This window comes from Emys orbicularis, chromosome 7 (assembly GCF_028017835.1).
Source record: "Emys orbicularis isolate rEmyOrb1 chromosome 7, rEmyOrb1.hap1, whole genome shotgun sequence".
NCBI classification, from domain to species: domain Eukaryota; kingdom Metazoa; phylum Chordata; order Testudines; family Emydidae; genus Emys; species Emys orbicularis.
In genome coordinates, this window is record NC_088689.1 from 6125982 (window position 1) to 6148298 (window position 22317).

Here is a 22317-nt window from a genome sequence, read left to right on the forward strand (position 1 = left end):
AGTGAGGCCACTCTGACCTGTGCTAGGCTCGTGCAAGAGGAGATAACTCCCGCTGACTCTGCAGTGAAGACATAGCTTATATTGCTAACTTCAGTGGGTTGCAAATCATCAAGAACTTGGTCAGTATGGGCACCTGCAGGTTCCCTGGAATCCCTCAATATGTGGGGATCCTCTTTTAACACAATTACCTCTGTAGGGTTCCTTCTCTACATATAAATGTACAAACACACAAAGATAAGCCTGGGGACAATATTGCCTTCCATTACCAGTTTCCACTTCAGCCCTAAAGGCTCTCCTTTTCAGCCATCATAGCAAAGAGCAAGACAAACATCAACAACAGACATGAATATATATGAAAAAGACTAATATAATTCCAGGGTGTATTAACAGGAGGGTTGTATGTAAGGGTTGTATGTCCCAGCTGGAGTACTGTGTCCAGGCTTGGGTACCACACTTTAAGAAAAATGTGGACAAACTGGTGAGACTCCAGAGGAGAGCAACAAAAATAATAAAAGTTTTAGAAATCCGGACCTATGAGGACAGGTTAAAAATTTTGGCATGTTTAATCTTGAGAAAAGAAGACTGAAGGAGTACCTGATAATCTACATATTTGAAAACTGTTATAAAGAGGACAATGAGCAATTGTTTTCCATGCTCCTAAAGGGTAGGCCAAGAAGTAATTGGTTTAGTTTGCAGCAAGGAGGGTTTAGGTTAGATATTAGGAAAACCTTTCTATCTAAAGGATATTTAAGGGCTGCAGCACATTACCTAGGGAGGTTGTGGAATCCCCATCATTGGTGGCACTGACTCCATGGGTGCTCCAGGGCTGGAGCACCCACGGGAAAAAAATGGTGGGTGCTGAGCACCCACCGGCAGCCCCTCTACCAGAACCTCCCCCTCACCCCAGTGCCTCTTGCCCTCCAGCAGGCCCCACACATCAGCACCTCCCCATCTCTCCCAGCGCCTACTGCCTGCCGTGGATCATCTGTTTTGTGGCGTCAGGAGGTGCTGGGGGGGAGAGGGGAGGAGCAAGAGCGCAGCGTGCTGGGGGAGGGGGCGGAACTGGGTGGGGCGGAGCAGGGGTGGGAAGAAGCAGGGCAGGGGTGGGGCCTTGGGGGAAGGGGTGAAGTGGGGGTGAGGCCTGGCCAGAGCCGGGGGGAGCACCCCCCCAGCAGATTAGAAACTCGGTGCCTATGATTGGTGGCTTTCAAGAATCGGTTAGACAAACATCTGTTAGGGATGGTGTAGGTGTACTTCATCCTGCCTTGGTGTGGGGGATGGATTAGATGACCTCTTGAGGTTCTTTCCAGCAGTACATTTTTGTGATTGTATGTAAGAAGGAAATTTGAAGCTGCATCAGTTTTTCTTTTATGTTGCTCTCTTCCCTCCATCCCTATCATTTATTTTTGATTGCCTGTCAAATTTAGAAGCGGGCCCCTCAACCCTTCCTCAAATAAGAAACTTCTTTGGTGAAAAAGGGTTGGAGGATTGGCTCCTTAGGTCGTAAGGTCTTTGGAGCAGAGACTTTGGCTTCTTCGTTTGTTGCCATGCACTCATATCTTGCTAGAGAAATAATAAACAATAAGGAAAAACAAGACTAGATGGATTTTTTTTCATCAGTCTGCCCTTGGGTTGGAAACAGTCAGCATGATAGCAGTTTTATACATGAGTCATTTACCTGCAGAATACAGTTTAAAATGCATGGCTACCCCTTAGCCACAATGATAAAATTAGGCCTGAAATTCTCCATTTCCCCATCTAATTGGTAAAACAAGGTACTGGTCTTTCAGCCCTCCTTTGAAAGAAAAGTTTATAATTTATTTTTTGTTTGTATCACAGAAGGACTTAGAAGCCCCAGTCAAGATCAGGGCACCCTTGTGCTAGACACTGTGAAAAAACATAGTAAGGCCCAGTCTCAGCCCCAAAGACCTTACAGTCTCAATACACCTGGGCTGGAAAACAAGGGCTTCCAGGCTCCTAGCTCTATGGCAGGGAGTCTGGAAGCCCTAGTGGTCCCAGAGAAGCAGGCCCTGGAAACTTGGGCTCCCTGACAGTCTGTTAGGTGAGTTGGTAGGATAGCTCGGTGGCTTGAGCACTGAATTGCTAAACTCAGGATTGTGAGCTCAATTCTTGAGGGGGCCATTTGGGGATTGGTCTTGCTTTGAGCAGGGGGTTGGCTTAGATAACCTCCCTTCCAACCTTGGTATTCTATGATGCCAGGTTTCTATAGGAATCCCACCTGCAAAACATTTTGGTTTCAATGAAAGAGCATTTTCTGATGAAAAGCCATTTAGTTGGACAATTCCCAACCAGCACCACTCACAACAGATCTATGATGTAGGCAAGTATTGTTAGCCCCATTTTACAGTTGGGAAAACGGAGGCTCAGAGAGATTAGGGCCAATTTTTTTAAACGTGGAGCCGGAAAGGTAGGCATCAAAATCTATATTAAGGCCCTGAATTAAGTTGCCAGTTTTTTAAAGGTGCTGAGCATCTGCATCTTCTTTAATTCTGCTGTGAAATACTTGAATTCCCTGGAGCCAAAAGTTCAGTTCTCTGCAGGCTCAATCTAGCCCATCATCCTTCTGAGGTAGATGGTAGATGTGTGTGGCTCTTCCAGATGAGAACTTAAAACCTGTTGATCTGTCTACTCTGGGAAGATGTTTAATAATATTAATAAAAGACATTACCTCATCCATCTTGTCTCTCTAATGATCCCCAGGCATTTTGTGTACGAGTAGGAGTTTGTCTCAGCGTACCCCTTGGCTGCACTGTTGGGTTATATGCTGGATGGTTAGCCCCGCTCCAGTGGCTGCATTTCAGTGGCACAGTATGTAGCTTGTAATAATGTTCCGGGATCCTTTGCTGGAAACGCTGTACTAGAAAGAGATGTGAAGGAAGAGGGATGGGATGGAGTGGGAGATGATCAAAGCTGCCTTTCCCCAAGTTGGGGGAATCTTTTAGGCCCTCGGTGCCAATGCTCTGGGTTTGACAAATGCTGCAACCATGCAGTGCCACCATTATCCAAAGCCATCTAAGGGGAGGAGATGTTGTTTCCTCGATTTACACCTGAGGAGCTGGGAAGGCAGCAGCCAGGAGACTATCCTCTATGCAGGTGGGTTAGGAGGTGAGGGGAATCGGCTGAGTGTGGGGACCCTGGCTCAGAGCAGGGCAGCATGGTCCCTGGAGCAAGGGCAATGAGGATGTCACGTCCTGCCCTATCTAACATGTTACTGCCCAGTCGGTGTGCCTCCTCCTGTTTCCTCACCGCCTGTGACCACCCCCTATCTCCCCCACCTCCTGCCCTAATGGTCCCCCTCATCACATCTAATTCCTCACCCCAACCTCCCTCCCCGCCCGCCCAACCAACCTCCTGGCTGCCCCCACCTCATCCACTGCCCCTGCTCCGTCCCCACACCCCTTCCCTAGTGACCCCCATTCCCCCATCTCATCCCCCATCCCTGATCTGTCCCCACACCCCTGCCCTAGTGACCCCCCTGCTGTGCACCTCATCTCCCGCCCTGCTCCATCTCCACATGCCCTGCCCTAATGACCCCCTCGCTGCCCCACCTCATCCCCCGCCCTACTCCGTCCCCACACCCCGTGCCGTAGTGATCCCCCCGCTGTGCACCTCACCTCTGCCCTGCTCCATCCCCACACCCCCTGCCCCAGCCTCCCCCTCCCTGCAGAGAGCAAAGGGGGCGGGGGAGCCGGTTGCTAGGAGACGGAGAGGCGGCCCGTGTACACAGCCGCTTCCCGGGAGCCAGACCCGGCGGAGCCGCCGAAACCCGCCCCCTCCGGCCCTCCGCGAGGGGACCCGCCGCCCCCCAGCCCCCGGCTGCGGCCTCTGCCCCGCGGCAAGATGAGCGAGGTGAGAACCCCTCCCGCGCCCTCGCCCCCACGCTACCCCTCCCCTTCTTCTCCCGTCCGCACCCCTGCTCTCCCCATGCGCCCCTCTTCCCTTCCCAGCTCCCCTGCCCACCCCTCTTCCCTTCCCCAGCCCTCCTGCCCACCCCTCTTCCCTTCCCCATCCCTCCTGCCCACCCCTCTTCCCTTTCCCATCCCTCCTGCCCATCCCTCTTCCCTTCCCAGCCCACCCCTCTTCCCTTCCCAGCTCCCCTGCCCACCCCTCTTCCCTTCCCCATCCCTCCTGCCCACCCCTCTTCCCTTTCCCAGCCCTCCTGCCCACCCCTCTTCCCTTCCCCATCCCTCCTGCCCACCCCTCTTCCCTTCCCCATCCCTCCTGCCCACCCCTCTTCCCTTTCCCAGCCCTCCTGCCCACCCCTCTTCCCTTCCCCATCCCTCCTGCCCACCCCTCTTCCCTTCCCCAGCCCTCCTGCCCACCCCTCTTCCCTTTCCCAGCCCTCCTGCCCACCCCTCTTCCCTTTCCCAGCCCTCCTGCCCACCCCTCTTCCCTTCCCCAGCCCTCCTGCCCACCCCTCTTCCCTTCCCCATCCCTCCTGCCCACCCCTCTTCCCTTTCCCATCCCTCCTGCCCATCCCTCTTCCCTTCCCAGCCCACCCCTCTTCCCTTCCCAGCTCCCCTGCCCACCCCTCTTCCCTTCCCCATCCCTCCTGCCCACCCCTCTTCCCTTTCCCAGCCCTCCTGCCCACCCCTCTTCCCTTCCCCATCCCTCCTGCCCACCCCTCTTCCCTTCCCCATCCCTCCTGCCCACCCCTCTTCCCTTTCCCAGCCCTCCTGCCCACCCCTCTTCCCTTTCCCAGCCCTCCTGCCCACCCCTCTTCCCTTCCCCAGCCCTCCTGCCCACCCCTCTTCCCTTTCCCAGCCCTCCTGCCCACCCCTCTTCCCTTCCCCATCCCTCCTGCCCACCCCTCTTCCCTTTCCCAGCCCTCCTGCCCACCCCTCTTCCCTTCCCCATCCCTCCTGCCCACCCCTCTTCCCTTCCCCAGCCCTCCTGCCCACCCCTCTTCCCTTTCCCAGCCCTCCTGCCCACCCCTCTTCCCTTCCCCATCCCTCCTGCCCACCCCTCTTCCCTTTCCCAGCCCTCCTGCCCACCCCTCTTCCCTTCCCCATCCCTACTGCCCATCCCTCTTCCCTTTCCCAGCTTCCTTGCCCACCCCTCTTCCCTTTCCCATCCCTCCTGCCCATCCCTCTTCCCTTCCCAGCCCACCCCTCTTCCCTTCCCAGCTCCCCTGCCCACCCCTCTTCCCTTCCCCATCCCTCCTGCCCACCCCTCTTCCCTTTCCCAGCCCTCCTGCCCACCCCTCTTCCCTTCCCCATCCCTACTGCCCATCCCTCTTCCCTTTCCCAGCTTCCTTGCCCACCCCTCTTCCCTTCCCCAGCCCTCCTGCCCAGCCCTCTTCCCTTTCCCAGCCGCCTGCTCTTCCCATCTTCCTCTGCACCCCTCTCTCGCCTTCCCTTCCCCTCTCTTCTCTCCTCCTCCTCCCCTCCCCCTCCCTGAGCATCCCCCTCGCCACCCCCATTGCCCTCTCCTCCCTATCGCCTTCTCTGTCCCCTCTTCTCCCCTCCCCCTTTCCCCTTCCCCTCCCCTCTTCCCATCGCCCTCTTTCCCCCCTTCTCTCCTCCTCCTCCTCCCCATCCCCTCCCCCTCCCTGAGCACCCCCCCTCGCTACCCCCATTGCCCTCTCCTCCCTATCCCCTTCTCTTCTCCCCCCTCTCTGTCCTGCCCCTTCCTTCATTAGCATCTCAGCCCATCTCAGCCCTGTGGCTTGGCGCTCCTGTGTAAGTGTCACCAATGTAAGTGTCCCCAAGTGCCTAACCATGGTGTTTAAAGTACTCTGAGAAAAGACAGGGATGTCTGTCATAATCTGGGAGCAGCAACTTTGGTAAGATCGTGCTGAAAGTGTGCCCTTCAGCAACCCAATTAATAAAGGCATTCCTTTGCTGGGTCTGGCACCCCTTGCGACCCACTCCCGTCCTCCTCCCTATGAGAGCAGTGCAGTGGGCTGAGGTAACACTGACAAGTCCCAGTCCTAGTTGTTGCAGGATGGGATCTCAAACCTGAGATCGCTGGAGCTTAGTGTATGAGCCTCTACTGCATGAGATAAAAGCCCCATGGCCCTTAACTAATGCTGTAGCAGTCTCATTAATCTCTAAATCAGGGATCCGCAATCTTTGGCCCGCGGCCCGCCAGGGTAAGCACCCTGGCAGGCCGGGCCAGTTTGTTTGCCTGCTGCAGGTTTGGCCGATTGCGGCTCCCATTATTCCACACTGTTGGGAACTCTTTTCTTTTTCTGATATTCAGCTTACATTTCCTTTGCTCCGTTTCATCCTATGATTCCTACAGAATTTCAAATAAAGATGGACCTCTGGTTTGAATCTGGAATCAAATCCCAGTCAGAACCTCTGCAGAGATATGGAGGATTTGGACTCCGTGTCCTAGTTCAGTTTGGCATAGAGAAAAGGCTGAATCACAGGGTTTAAATCTAGATCTGAATTTACCTAAATTTTGGTGGGTGGATGGGTGGGTGAGGATCTGGTGTCCACATATCCTGGTTATCCACATATCCTGAGAAACTCGACTCCATGTAATCCCAAGTAATTGGGAGGAATAAATCCTGCTATTCTTATTCACCAAGTTTCCCCCTATGAATCAGTGGGACTACTTGTGTGAGTAAGGAGAGCAGAATGTGGCCCTGAGTGTGCTGACTTGGTAACCTATATCTATAGGGGTTTTTTGGGGGGGGGAGGGGGCAAGGTTTGAGGGGGTAGTTTTCTCAGACTAGCATGGAATTCTCACTACCATGAAAATAGGAAAATGCTATCAATAACTGTTGAGTTGGGTCTCCAGACCCCAGGCTGGCAAAATTTGTCCACATAGCTGAGATTAATCAAAACTCCCTGGGTGAAAGGGCCAATTGTAGAACTTCCTGATAATGGGATGATACTGTCAGTGGCAGAGCCAAACTTGGCTGAGAGACAATGATGTGCTGGAAATATCTTTGCAGAGAGCATATATCTGACTGGAGGATGTGGGGTACACAGAAGAATTGGGGTTAAAATGCTCAGCTAAGTAAGTAGCTGATGCAAGTTTAAAGGTTATAGCAACAGTGGCTTCTTTTTAGACCTAGTTTTAGAGTAGTCATGCTCAATTTCAGGAGCTCCAACTGTTTGAAGATCAAGTTATTTCAGTAGAATTAATGGATATCTATTTAAAAAATAGAATGGAATGTGAATTTCATATGGGAGGGAGCTGCTACACAGAAGGTTTACATCATGGTTAGTTACCAATGAGCTGTCATTAATATATTGCTGTTATCTCTTGTGGTCATCTGCTGGAAAAACTGAGATTTTTGAACTCCTCTTGCTAATTGATTATCCACCTTATTTAATACAGGAAAGGTATGACAGACTGTGTGTAGAAGAAAATGCCTTCGAAGCACTGGAAAAAGACTTCCAAGAAGTCATCAGTGAACTTATGGGAGATAAAAGTCTGGAGAAATTCCGGATAGAATATGAGAAGCTCCACACGGTTATGAAGAAATCCTACGAAAATGAAAGGCGTCTCATGTCAAAATGCAGGGAGCTGAATGCTGAGATTGTGGTGAATTCGGCTAAAGTGGCTGCAGCCCTGAAGCTCTCTCAAGATGATCAGACGACGATAACATCACTGAAGAGGGTAAAATTTAAATAGAATTAAATATGAGCAGAAAATATTTAATGGAGGACACAGAAGTAAGCTGAGGGAAAATTTTCATCAGTTCAATGTCTTGAAGATGTAGTTCTGCAATAGAGAAGTGATGTGAGCTAGTGGACTGAGTATAGAGTTGGGAGCTGAACACGTCTGTCTAACCTCTGCTCTGCTACTGACTTGCTGAGTTGCATTGGGCATGTCTCTTAACATCTATCAGTCTAATTTTGTGCTTATTTACACAATCCACTCTTACTCTGTTGGCTTCAAAGGAGTTACTAATTCTGTGCCTAAGCTGATTTATCTGTAAAATGGGAGTAATATTAAATACTTCACAAGGGCATTTTGAGATTATTTAGTTGATGTTTCTGAAATGCTATATACATTTTAAATATTGGCAAGACATGAAAAATTCACCTGCCTATTGCAAGTAGGATTTTTCCCCAGGGGAGTGTCATTAACTTTTGTAAATTTTCATTAAAAATACTAAGCTTTTTGTCCTTATGTTTGAGAAGACAACCTTCCATATGTGATCTGAGTGTAAATTCTTGGGAGTGCTGTCATCCCAAGTCTGCAGATGTAACACCGACAGACCCTGGTCATTGGCAGGCAGGATCGAACATGGGACCTCAGTGCATGAGCCTCTACTGCATGAGCTAAAAGCCCTATGCCTCTTAGCTAAGGCTGTAGAGTAGACTCATTAATAGCTCTCTAAGGCCTGGTCCACACTACCCCCCCACTTCGGACTAAGGTACGCAAATTCAGCTACGTTAATAACGTAGCTGAATTCGAAGTACCTTAGTCCGAACTTACCGCGGGTCCAGACGCTGCAGGCAGGCTCCCCCGTCGATGCCGCGTACTCCTCTCGCTGAGCTGGAGTACCGGCGTCGACGGCGAGCACTTCCGGGATCGATCCGGGATCGATTTATCGCGTCTAGACAAGACGCGATAAATCGATCCCAGAACACCGATTGCCTGCCGTCGGACCCGGAGGTAAGTGTAGACGTACCCTAAGTGGTCTCAGTGTCACTAGATGGGACAGAACACCACACCCAGGAGATGTTATTGTGCCTGTGCTACTGCTCAGGGCTTTCCCAAGTTGCGGCAGAATGAAAACGGTCTAGAATCTTGCAGGTTTTTCCTGTTGCTAATCAGATCCTTGTAGACAGTTGTGAAACTGATGTGAATCATGTCAATTTCACTCTGCTCCTATCTGGGCAATCTCTCAGCAGGAGTGGAAGCAGGCACTGGAACTGTTCATGGGGAAGTAGACTCAAAAAGTGGAAGCTGGGGAGGGTGATAGAGTAGCAGAGAAACCCTCTCACAAATGCCATAAAGCTGAAGAGGGGTAGAGTGGGAAGGATATTATCTCTGCTAATCTCAGCACCCATGAGGCTGAAGGGATGTACAGGGTAACAGCACACACCATTGTAGCAGCCGAGAGACTGGCGTGGGAAGGGTGCTTGACAATACGTTACAGTTAGAGAGACAGTGCACAATAAGCAGCTCATAACTTATCCTTTTAAAGCACAGGGATGTGCTGATGTGGGAGCATAGAGCACAGGTATTGTTCAGCTTGGCTAACAGGCTTAATCTTTGGGCTAATATTCAGGTATCACTATGACATTGTTACAAAAATGTTCTTATCATGTCTTTGAGAAACTCTTTAGTTGCTATTGATTTTTTTCAGCGTACCCTCACAATTGCATGCTGTTTTGCTGTCTGAAAAGGAATCCTATGACTAATCCTAATTTCACTGTACTTCACTGTCATTTCACTAGCTAGTTACTTTGAAAAGATCGTCAGATGTGCATAATGCAAATGATCAAGTAGATTCAAATCCCAATAGAACTTTGAGGCATATTTCCTTTACTAAATTAAAACAAAATCAGCAATCCATTCTGATGGTTCAGTGGGTATGTCTATACTGCAATGAAAAACCTGCAGCGCCGAGTCTCAGAGCCCAGGTCAGCGGACTTGGGCTTGCGGGGCTCAGGCTGCAGGGCTAAAAATTGCAGTGTAGACACTTGGGCTTGAGCTGGAGTTGTGCTCTGAGACCCCTCCTATCCTTGCAGGGTCTCAGAAACAGGGTTCTAGCCCTAGCCTGAATGTCTACACTGCAGTTTTATAGCCACAGTGTCTGAACCCCGCAAGCCTGAGTAAGCTTACTTGGGCCAGCTGTGGCCATGCCCTGGGTCTTTTGTCACAGTGTGTGCTAGAGAAAGGAGAATTCTCTTGGGGCTGTTCCTGTAAAAACAATAAAAGTGAAGACCTAAATGTTGGTGAGTGGCTGGATCATGGAGGTAATGGGTGCAGAGCCTTTTCCTTCTAGATCACTAGGTCAAATCCAAAAGAAGGCCCTAGTCCTGCAGTCTGAACAGCAGAAGCAGACCCAGGCACCTTGTGAAGTCCTGTTGAAGTGTTCAGGTGCAGAGGCCTGACTCTTTAGATCAGATTGCAGGAAAGTGGCCCAGGTCAATAGTGATCAATAGTTGTTACCATTTGAGGCTGCTCAGCGCTGTGTTTTATGGTTTCAATCCATTTTCTTATGTACACTTCAAATAATAGCTTCTCTGATGTGACTGTCAACAAAGAGCTAAGTACTGAATTGAACCACAGAGAATGAATTTCACACTTGCCTCTAGAGATGTCCCACCAGGTTAGGATGGCGGGACATCATCAGAGCAGTGTTCAGAAGCCTGCACTGCCCTTGCTCTGGCTAACAGGACTTCATTCTCCAGGGCTGTTAACCAGCACTACTCATTTTCAGGCTTGGTCTACACTACAGACTTATGTCGGTATAACTATATCAGTCAGGGATGTGGCAAATCCACACTCCTGAGCAATGCAGTTATACTGACCGAACTCTTGGTGTAAACAACGCTGTGTCAATGGGAGGGCTTCTCCCGTTGACATAGATACCACTCAGGGATGTGGATTAATTATGCTAATGGGAGAAGCTCTCCCATCCCTGCAGGTAGTGTCTTCACTAAGCACTACTGCAACACTGAATGTGTAGGCAAGCCCTCAGTCTTTAAAAATTTAAATTGGTGCAATCACGTTTGTTACTTAAACACCAATACAGTGAAGCAGTTACAGCTTATGAACTAGCTGCTTCAAAATTACCAGAAATCTTTTCCACACATTTTCTGAACGACGGTTAGTACAAACATCAAGTATAGCTCAGTCTCTGGCGTTAATTATGCAATAAACTGCAATGCATTTTTAAATTACTAATTATAATCTGATTATCTAAAAGATTATGACATGCTCTGTATTTTCCAAGTCCTATCTTTCCAATGAGTAATATGTGATTTTTTAAAAACAGAGGTTTCCATCATCAGAAATTTCCTTTCTTTTAATCTTGAATGTAAAAGAAGCAACCTCCCATTCCTCCACCTGAAGTTAGAAACAGATTACTACAATTAGGTGACATTAGGCTTGGTCCTGTTCCAGCTAAAGTAAATTGCAAAATCCCATTCAGGATGGCTCCTGTTTACATATTGCCCTAGATCAGTGTGTATGCAAACTGAATTTTTGTCATAGTGAGCATAAGGATCTACAGGCCAAACCCTGTAACCTTTACTTTCAGGTGAGCAATCATTACTTACCTGAGTAGCCCCATTGACTTCTGTGAGAAAACTCACCTGAGTAAAGTTGCAAGTTTCAAATGAAGTTAATAAAAATATTCCCCATGACTTTAGTGGGAGTTGGATGGGAGCCCTGATATCGGGATCTACTAGCGCAGACCCTAATGTCTATACAGAGTTGCATTGAAAGGTTTGGGGTCTAAATCTGAGACAAGTCTCCAAACTCCTAGGAAGTCTGGCATTTGATTCTTATTTAGTACTTTTGGCTTGCCTTTCTTGTCTTCTCCCACAATACTGAGAGTAAGAGACAATTACCAGCCTTGACTGTTAACTTCCTTACTTCCATCTGTTTGTTACACAACCTTCATAAGATATTAAAGGGACACTCTTAACATGGAATCTAGTAAATTTCAAAAAAAAAAGTTAAAAGCAGCTTCAGATACTGCAACTGTGCCTTAGTCATCTGGCAATTTTTGTGGTGTCACAACCACATTTTCCTATTACAAAAAGTTTTCCTCTCTCCAGACACCCCCCAGCTCTCCCTCCAAAAAACAACAACAACAAAAACCCACCTACAACCAAAGGAGGCTGACTAGGACTCCGATTCTGCAAAATATGTAAACATCTGCCTAAATGTAAGCACAGAGTAGTTCCATTACAGCTTTAAGTACACCTGTACCCCAATATAACGCTGTCCTCGGGAGCCAAAAAATCTTACTGCGTTATAGGTGAAACCGCGTTATATCGAACTTGCTTTGATCCGCCGGAGTGCACAGCCCCGCCCCCCCGGAGCACTGCTTTAGCGCGTTTATCTGAATTCATGTTATATCGGGGTAGAGGTGTACTGCTTAAACTAAGACATGTGAAGTCAATAGGACTATATACGGGCTTAAAGTTAGGCACATGCTCAAGTGCTTTGCTGAAGCAGGGCCGCACTAACTCTGCACGGGAAACAACTGAAGTGATTTTGTGGAAATAGTCTCTGTGACAGGTATTGGATGGCCTTGAGGGACCATGGAGAGGGAATACAGGTGCAGTTGCACTGAACTGTGACAGTCCCATCAACAAATGCACAAAGTAAACTGGAAAAAAGTCTTTTTTCCCCTACTCTAATCTGTTATAATGATTTTAGGTGTTACTTGTAACTAGAGTAGATGAAACATTTTAAGACAGATTTGTGACTTTTTTTAATATCCCTTAAGACATGAAGTCTCAGGCTACATCTTCACTACCCGCCTGAATCGGAGGGTAGAAATCGATCTCTCGGGGATCGAATTATCGTGTCTCGTCGGGACGCGACAATCGATCCCTGAATCGATGCTTGTACTCCACCAGCGCAGGTAGGAGTAAGCGCCGTCGACAGGGAGCCGCGGAGGTCGATTTGCTGCCGTCCTCACAGTGGGGTAAGTCGACTCGGATACTTCGAATTCAGCTACGCTACTTGCGTAGCTGAATTTGCGTATCTTAAATCGACCCCCCCCCATAGTGAAGACGTAGCGTCAGAGTTGAGTGAGTTTTTGGCTATAAAACTCCCATTGGCTTCAGTGGGAGTCATGCAACCAAAATCTTACAACAAGACTTTGCAAATGTAAAGGCCAGTGTGTCTATTAGAGAAAATGGACCAGATCCTCAATTGAGTATAAATGGATAGCGCTTGACTGACCTAGTATAATATGCACTGACCACAGCGAATAGTCCACCAAAACCTGTATTATTAATTAACCAAGACAAAACATAATTAGTTTTCATTTTAAAAAACAACAAGGAGTCTGGTGGCACCTTAAAGACTAACAGATTTATTTGGGCATAAGCTTTCGTGGGTAAAAACCTCACTTCTATCCAATTTAATTTGCTAAACTGTTTTCCCATGATTTCCCCAGGAGATTGAAAAGGCCTGGAAAATGGTGGATGCAGCCTATGACAAGGAGCAGAAAGCAAAGGAAACCATTCTCTCACTGAAAGAGGAAATTATGAACCTGACTAAATTAGTGGAGCAAGGATCTGGATTATCACTGGGTCAAGAGCACAAGTAAGTTATCTCCACGAAGGAGAGAGAGCCTGATCCAATGCCCATTGAATAGGGTTACCATATTTCAACAATCAAAAAAGAGGACACGGGGGGGGGGGAGCCCCACCCTGCCCCCATCCACTCCCTCCCACTTCCCGCCCCCTGACTGCCCCCCTCAGAATCCCCAACCCCCCCATTCCTTGTCCCCTGACTGCCCCCTCCTGGGACCCCTGCCCCTAACTGCCCCCCAGGACCCCACCCCCTACCTAAGCCTCCCTGCTCCTTGTCCCCTGACTGCCCCCTCCTGAGACCCCCCCACCCTAACTGCCGCCCTAGGACCTTACCCCCTACCTGTCCCCTGACTGCCCCGACCCTTATCCACACCCCCGCCCCCAGACAGACCCCCGGGACTCCCACGCCCATCCAACCACTCCCGGTGCCCTGACTGCCCCCCCCAGAACCCCCAACCCATCTATCCCCCCTGCTCCCTGTCCCCTGACTGCTCCGACCACTCTCCACACCCCTGCCCCCTGACAGGCCCCCCCAGAACCTCCAACCCATCCAACCCCCCCTACTCCCTGTCCCTTGAGTGCCCCCTCCAGAACCCCCCTGTCCCTTCTCCAACCCCCTGGCTCCCTTACCGTGCCGCTCCGCAGCACACTCCAGGGGGCATCTGGACACAGCCACAACTGGCTCAGTTTTTTAGACCCAAGAGGGCAGTGAAAATAAAGACAGTATTATTTATGGAGTGGTAGGTGAAATTTTGGGTCTATCTGCCTTGATCATGACTCTTTAATGAATATAGTAGGTAGCTCATATATTTGATTGGCAGCTGCAGTGGACTAATTCAAAATCTGTTCAAAATGAAATAAGTGACTTTTAAACTCCCAATCATCACAAAACAGCTTGTTCTGGTATCAGAGAGAGCCCAAAGGAGACAGCGACATTGCTTGACTATTATTTCCTTTCTTCCAGTATCCGGGATTTGCTGAGGTTTAAGGAAGAAGTAACAAAGGAGCGAGACCAGCTCTTGTCAGAGGTTGTGAAGTTACGTGAAAGTCTAATCCAAGCTACAGAGCAACAGCAAGAAACAGAGAGGGCAAAAAATGAGGCGGAACAAAGCATTGCTCAGGTCTGTGCAGCTCACCAGGTTGCAGTAGTCGTCTTTGTCCTGAACCATTCCCCACCTTTGTAATTGATCTCCATTAACTACTATGCTGCTACCGGCCATTCACATCCCAGACCTTTTCAGGAGGCTCAGTGAGGAGTTCATCATGAGTGCTTTATATCCTTTGCCTTATTTCTCTGCTATTTTCTTTGCAAAGCAGTTTGTCAACTATTGACTCCTTCCAGAGTTGCCAAATCTCCTGCATTTGAAGGAGATATCTAAGTCATAGTTTCCTTTCGCTTTGAGGCTGTCCCCTCCTGCATTTGAAGCTTCCGTGTCTGCAGGAGGTTTCCTATCCTTGAGGGTTATCATACTGTGAATATGTTCCTCTTACTACAGAAGCCTGCTGGAGGTGTAGAAGGCTGAAAATATGTAAGGGGACATGTAAAGGGGGAGAGAGCAAGAGGCCAGGGGATAGTGGGAGGCTCCCATACGCAGAAAGGAGAAATTCAATAGGGGAAGGAGAGGTGAAAGAAAATAATGAGAGTGTGTTTTGGAGGGGAGAAAGAGACAGCAGAAGGAAGAGGAGGCAAGAAGGAGAGACCTGAAATCAAGAGTGGAAAAACAAAGAGAGGTGGATATATCCTTCTAGCTAGCACCAGGGCTTCTTGTCAGGCATAAACAGTAAAGCAGGCCTGGGGTCATGCTCTGCACTGCCATGTGGGACACCTGGGTTCCATATCAAGTCCTGGTTTCTCACTTCCTGAGCAGAGAGTAGATGATATCAAGCAGGGGAAAACATTTTCAGACATTTACTGGGGAAGACCTTCCCCAGCCCTTAGACTTACAGGTATGTTTTACTCTTCATGGAATCAGATCCCATTGTTTCTCTGCTCTCACCATAGTCACAGTCCACTCTCTGCAACCTGCCCTGGGGCCCTTCAGTGGGATCATCCAAAGGAAGTGGGTCCCAGAAGCCCATCACTTCTGGCAACCTTTTATCTAGACTCTAGCAAGTCCAAATCATGTGTTCCTGGGCCACGCATTGCCTCTGAGGCACAGAGCCATGAAATCTGAAATTAGAGTAGCCGTGGCTCAACAAGTAGACCATCGGATCTACTAGGTCGCATGATGAGATCTTCATGGGATGGCAGTGGTCATTGGGAAGAGGAGCTGTTGTCTACTGTTGTCTACCTTAAGCAGGGAGAGAACCCAGGTCTGTTGAAGGCTATTAGGAGGGAGTGGTCTGTGAGCTTATCGAAGGGAGGGAAACATTGGAGGACTAGGGAAGGGCCACAGAGAGGGAGGGGAGAATCAGTGGAAGGAGCTTTAAAAAGCTAGGATGCTTAACAGAACCAGAGAGCCAAACTTTTTGCTCATTGGCCGTCATCACTGATAGGTTGTGTGCCGTGGAGCGTGCTTTGGCCCTTCCAGAAACTGAGCTACAACCCTGAGACAGAGGGCTCCATCCTTAGCTCGTGGTTGGCACAGCTGAAGGGGCAGGCAGTGGTGGCCTTGGCTCAGGTGGAGCTGGACAGGACTGCTCTATTCTGTGCTGGTTAGAATGGTCCGTGGTGGACCAGCCCATCCTGACTCTTCCCCGTCCCCTGCTGGCTCTGAGGGGTGCTGGGCCAGGGAGGCAGAAGATAGTTGACACCATTATAGTCTGTTAAGTGAGGGGCTTTTCCTTTTAAAAGATTCTATAGAGAGGCAGGGAGTAAGAGCAGATGTTGCAATGAATGTTGCCTTGGTGATCTGGCTTCCCCCTCCTTCTTTACTGTTTACTTGTGTGTAATAAATGTTTATAAAAATGGCTTGTTTGGTGAGGTACAATAAGCAAAACCATTGCCCTGGCAACATAGCTTGGAGCCCAAGTTATTGTTGTGACTGTAAACCAAGGATCAGATGGGGTAACTTACAAATGAAAACATCTGAAAAGCCCCATTGGATCCCTACTGGAATGTTCTTGCTGTTAGTCCTCAGGGTCAAAACCATGGCGTTTGGGTGGCAGGTACTCTCAGCTGGGGTAGGTATCCTCAGCTCTGTTGAATCCATCAGAGCCTTCTGGCTGGATTCTTTTAGGGTATGGTGATTGATGACTAAGAAATCCTTGTAATTAATCATTTGAGCCCATCATCTGGGGTTCCAAAAACATAGCTCTCCTAAGAGGGGAGCCTGTTTACCTCTGAGCAGTTCTTCCATATTCCATCCAGTGGAAGGCAGTATTAAACAAAAGCCACTGGGTCTCAAAGGTAAGCACAATAAGAATAAAGGGAAACTGTACCTGATTTGTTTGAATAAAAGACAGGCAAGGCCCTAACTTCTTTCTTTCCTCTGTCACTGTGTGATGGCAGTTCCAGCAGGAAATCCAGATGCGTCAGAATGAGGCATCCCGGGAGTCTCGAAAGAAGGACAAACTGGAGAAGGAGCTTAAACACATTCAAGTGGAAATGGACAACAAGCAGAGTGAAATAAAGGCGCTGCAGCAGCATGTGCTGAAGAACAAAGAGGAGCTCCTAAAACTGGAACAGCAGCTCAAGGAACAGAAGGTACAGTAGGTGATTCTGTTATCTCCAACACAAACTAGTAATAGTATCAGGGTCAGATGTCAGACACAGAGGAAATTAGATTGCTCTTTTAGCATTTTCATAATAGAAGGAGGGATGGAGAAGACCCATTAGATCATCAAGATGATCTCTCTGTCACTGGAGGGGCTATATCATACTAAACAGAAGCCCCCATTGAAATCAACAAGGAGTAGTGCCTAAAGATTTGTGGCAAGAAATGGCCTCAGGATCATTATGTATGGTAAAAGGAGACTTTCTATACTCTGGCCAGAATGCAGATATGTTCTGTTTCAGTCATGTTAGTATGTTAGGCTGGTATTTACATTGGAACCTAAAGGATTTAGGTGCCCAAATGCAAACAAAATTCACTGGAATTAGAGTGCCTAAATCCCTTGGCTGTGTTGAAAATATCAGTCTTGATTTTTAAATCCTAATTAAAATAGTAATTCATGACAGTCCAGTATTATCCTTTTCTTATGGACAAGTTATTTTTTTCACTCTTAAAGGCGTTTGGTTTTCCACCTGGTTGATGACGATTTTTAGGACTCTTCTTGCAAAGACCACAGTGATTGGGACCAAATATCCCAAAGCTGGTGTGATTTAGTGGTCAGAGCAGACTGGCAGTCTGGACTCAGATTATATTCCGAGTTCTGCAAAAGACTTGCTGTGTTGTGTTGGGAAACCTCTGTGCTTTGGTTTCCTCATCGGAAAACTGGGAAAAATTACACTTACCTACGGCTCAAATTTACTGTGAAGTTTAGCTAATGAATGTTTGTATAAACATTATAAAAGTCTCTAGAGAAGTGTGAAGTATTGTCTTAAGTCTTTTAATTTTTTTAACCAAGTACTGTTTTCAAACCGGTTTTCTGGCAAAGTCCTAAAGCAGTGTTTTGCTACTAGTTTGTATCGTTCATCTATTTCCCATGATTCTGAGAAGCGCCCACAGAAGCAATTTCAGTAAATAGCATAAGAGATCTAATAATTATAAAGCAATGTTTCCTCAAGGGAAAGTTTTGGAGGAGTTGTGTGTGTCAGATTTATGGTTCTATCGTCCCCTCAGGTCTAAGAGTCAGTGTGGGTAGAAGCCTTTGTCAATGTTTTTGTTAATTCAGTATAAAGTCTAAATAAAACACAATTCACATGAATAGTTGAAGGGAAAACTCGATTATTTCTCAGAACAGGATTGGGTCTGGTGCAGCCCTGGAGAACAGTTCCAGGATCCACCAAACCCAGTCCAAGGTTTATTAGCTCGGATATCCCCAAGAGGCCCTTATTACACACAGCAACTGCAACCTGCTCTGTCATACCCTTCTCTAATGCTTTCTCATCACTTCCGTACTCTGTCCATGGCTTCTTAGCCCAGGATTTAGGGAGAGCAGGGGGTTGGACTAGATGACCTCCTGAGGTCTCTTCCAACCCTAATCTTCTGTGATTCTATGACCCTATGTCAGAGAACCACAGCAGCTCCAATAAAGAATCCCTTTCATAGTCATTACAACTGAGTCCTGGCTCTTCTATGCTGCAGAAGTCACTATGCTCACCTCCCATATCTCTCTGTGCTCCCAGCACGCAATGGGGGTGGGAAATCCCCCCCACACCCTTTTTTTTAAACAGCACGGTACATATTGATCTGCCACACATAGATGCTTGAACCGAAAAATATGATGATAGTTCTTTCCTCACTTATAAAGTAATGTCTGCCAGGGGAAGTCCCATCAAGCAGAAGAAAAGTCTGGCCGCTCCAATATCGAAATATATATTCTCCGTATAAACCATGAAACTGCTGTTCTGGGCTTTTGATTGAAGACAGATTAAAGGGGGAAAATAGCTGTGCCCTGATGTCAGCAAACTGCGCACTCCAGGAAGTGTTATAGGCATATTAATGTAGGATTTGCTTGCTAAAATAGAGCTCCCCTGCCCCTCAGATGATTAAAATTATTTGAATCTCATACTCATTTGCAATGATTGTAGCGAGTTGCTGGGTATGTGATGCCTGCCAAATGGCAAAGAGGCATTAAAATATTTATCCACCACCTGTGAGGGAGACTTGCAAAGCTCCCAGAGAAAATGATGCTGGCTACGTTGTCATTTTTCCCAGCCGTTGAACATTTATCATATTTCTGGGCACATTAATAATTTCATCAGGGATAAAGAACAATTTCTATCAAGAGAAAAATCTTTAGTAGCTCTGATCCCCCAGGGCGACTCAAGGTGCTGCCAGTCTGTCTATGTAGATACATTAGAATTAGATTTAAAAGAATTATCTGGATTGTTTCATAATCTAACAGATCCTGAATGAAAGAGCTGCCAAAGAACTTGAGCAATTTCAGACGAGAAACTCTAAACTCCAGCAAGAGAACGAGCAGCACAGCATGGCCTTTGAACAAATAACACAGGAGAACCAGCAGAAAACAGTGGAGCTGAAAGTAAGTACCAGCTCATATTTGCATGGCATCAGACATATCCCTCTGCTGTCGGGAATTTGATGCTGGTGATTCAGTAGATGACATTCTTCCCTCTGAGTCAGTACTATACCAGCATCCCAGTCTAGTATCAGATCATACTGTGCTGTTTCAGATGACACATAAAACTGAGGTCCTGACTTGTGATCATTAAAGACCTCATGATATTTTTCACAAAGGCAAAGGCTTTTTTTAGATTGTAAGCCCTTTGGGGGAGAGGCTGTGCCTTCCTTTATGTTTGTATAGTGATTAGCATATTGTGAGTGCTGCTGGAAGCCAATAATATATAGGAATAATAACTGCCCCAGCCAACTTCCAGTGTAGGTAACTACATCCTGCCTTCTTAAATTTCCTCTTTGGCATCAATTGGGGAAGTTAAATACAAATCAGTATGTTGTTGTTTGCTTGCTGACCTAAACCGTTATCTTGTGTTGCTGTGCACTGTTAAAAAGCTGTTTTGCACCACTCCAGAGGTAGCTGCATTTCATCAGTGGGTAAAGTGACTGCTACATACGGTTTTTAAAGCATTTAAAGAGCTTTTGGGAATGAAAGGCACTGTAGATCTTATTACTATATGTTTGCTGAATCTGACCTCCCCCAGCCAAGAGCATGGCTGCAGTTACAACACTGGCTATATTAGAAAACAGGACAGAAAAGGAATAGGTGATCAAACTTTAGTAAAGTACAACTGATTCAGCTAATTAAAAGAAGTCAGTTGCTGATAGGAAGCTTTCTTGCAGTGGGCACTATTGGTTAAAACAATGAAAACAAACGACAACAGACATGTTAGAAGATCTGTCCAGAGCTAATGTAACATAAAGACCCTGTTCCGGAACCCCAGTGAGATTTCACTGTAGGAGTTTGTTTTTCTGTTGTATTGCTGTGCACACTGGAAGGGCACTTTTATTACCTATTGAAAAACCAGATTACTCTGCCCGGTTAGCTAGCATAATTGTTATTCCCAGCAGTATCATCTTTGCATAAAATTTAACAAACAATGTGTTCAAATGGGAACTGAGTACAAGATTCAAGGTGGGTGCGAAGGCAGATATTAGCCGTGTAAGGGCCCGATCCTCAGTTCAGTGGAAGTTGGAGCTCAACACTTCATCGGATTATGAGCACAGATTTCTGAAAATTCATTGTTAAGTTGCTGTCCAGTTATTATTTATTTGTATTGCGGTAGCTTGTGGGTGCCTTAGTCATGGGCCATGACCCCATTATGGTAGGTGCTGTAGGTGGGGCCTGATCCTGCAGTGTGCAGACACCTCTGGCATTGTACTAAGCACCTCTAGCACCGAGTGATGGAAATGTTTGCAAATTTCTTGAAGTCCAGTGTTTGAGTGTGCCCAAGTCCTGCTGACAGTTCCTCACAGGAGGTATTTGCACCTCACAGGATTAGGTCCCTAGTAGTGACTGATTCTGTGAATGGGGCAGTGCACACTGTGATGTGGAAGGCTTAAAATGTGATGGTGTTGCTGCAACTGCAGGGCAATTGTATATTTGTTTCTTAGTAGGTGTGGGGATTATTTCTGATGTATTGATTGGCTGCAGTCACTAGTGCAGTGATCACTACTGGCAACATTTTAGTGCAGTGTCTTGGATCAATAGTTTCATTTCCTGATTCCATAATGTGATGTGGACTCAAAGATTTGGTTTTTAAAGTTGTAGATTAACAGCTTCCTGCTTTTAGGGATGTAGAATCAGATCAGACCATCAGTCACCAGTAGCTGATGTTTCACTGAAAGGCAAGGCTACTCAGACCTAATCCATTGAATCAGTTGTGCAGTGCTGTGCATGGACTGCAGCTGGGAATTCTTTATTGATCTCTCTTATGCCCTGAAGCATGAGATTTGATTACCTTTCTCCTTGCCTCAGCTGGCTTTGTTTAAATTATTTTAATAGTGGTGCCATTCTCCAGTCTTTTTCTAAATCCAGCCACAGCATTCATCTTAGTGGCCTCCTGTGCCACGGAGTCCTGTAAAGAAACTATATGCTAAGCAAAGAAGCATTTCCTTTTGTTGATTCTAAATGGATTGTCCTTCTCACCCGCTCTCCCTTCTGTTTCTACACAGATGAGGGAGGATGAGGTGACTCAGATGCGTCATGAAATTTCAAAACTCTCCAAGGTAAGAGAAGTTATCCAGAGAAAACTGCGTGTTGCAGAGGAACAAAAAGTTGAAGCAGAATACCAGAGGGATACCCTAAAAAACCAAATCTCTGGACTAGAGAGAGGTAGGAATCAAAGCACTGTTGTGTTGCCACTGTTGTGTTGTGTTGGCACTGTTGTGTTGTTTGTTATAATGTTCATTTAGTGTATGCTCATGCCTCTTCGGTGCCCCGTATGGGACCATATGAAAGGGACCTGCATGGCACTATGGCTGTAATGCCTCTCCTAGGTCTTTGGAATTTTCACACAGTGCAGCATGTGCTGGGTGAAAATATAAAGGGCCTGATCTGCAGCCCCTTTGTGTGGCAGGTGTAACCCTTCCCACCCCAGGAAATACCCTCACGGTGTGTGTCTCTGTGCCAGTCTGTATTGCCGGTGCACCAGCCCCTGATGCAGAGGGATGATTGGAAGAAGGCACAAGCAGGGCATTCTTTTGCCCCAGCAGTTTTGTGCCCCTACAATGATACCAGTACAGAGATGACTCTAGCACAATGTATTAATAGACTGAATTATAACGAAGTGCTGAAATAGAAAGCCCCATTCTGCTATATACCTAGTGTGGACATGTTGCCTCAGTAAAAGCTTCCCTGTGCTCTGCCTCGTCTGTAGGTTGTATACTGAACTGACTGCACATATGGGACATGAAGTATTTTATATAACTTTATGTATGGGACATGCTGTCTTTCATATTCATATCTCCATAACTGGGAAAGGTAAGGGTCTCTCTCGAAGAGAACAGCCATTCTGCTGTGGCTTCATCAGATCCGGCCTCATGCTGGAGTGAAAGGGAAGACACAGGAAATG

At 47.3% G+C, this 22317-nt stretch overlaps 1 protein-coding gene across 1 annotated transcript in view; it reads left to right on the forward strand.

The window, feature by feature from the left end:
• The window catches only part of CFAP58 (cilia and flagella associated protein 58), a 112494-nt gene that overhangs the window by 12162 nt on the left and 78015 nt on the right, over positions 1–22317 (forward strand). The window contains 6 exon segments of the mRNA XM_065407107.1: positions 7318–7599; positions 13082–13230; positions 14185–14341; positions 16672–16866; positions 19173–19310; positions 21419–21578. Coding sequence (XP_065263179.1) covers positions 7318–7599; positions 13082–13230; positions 14185–14341; positions 16672–16866; positions 19173–19310; positions 21419–21578 — 1081 coding nt within the window.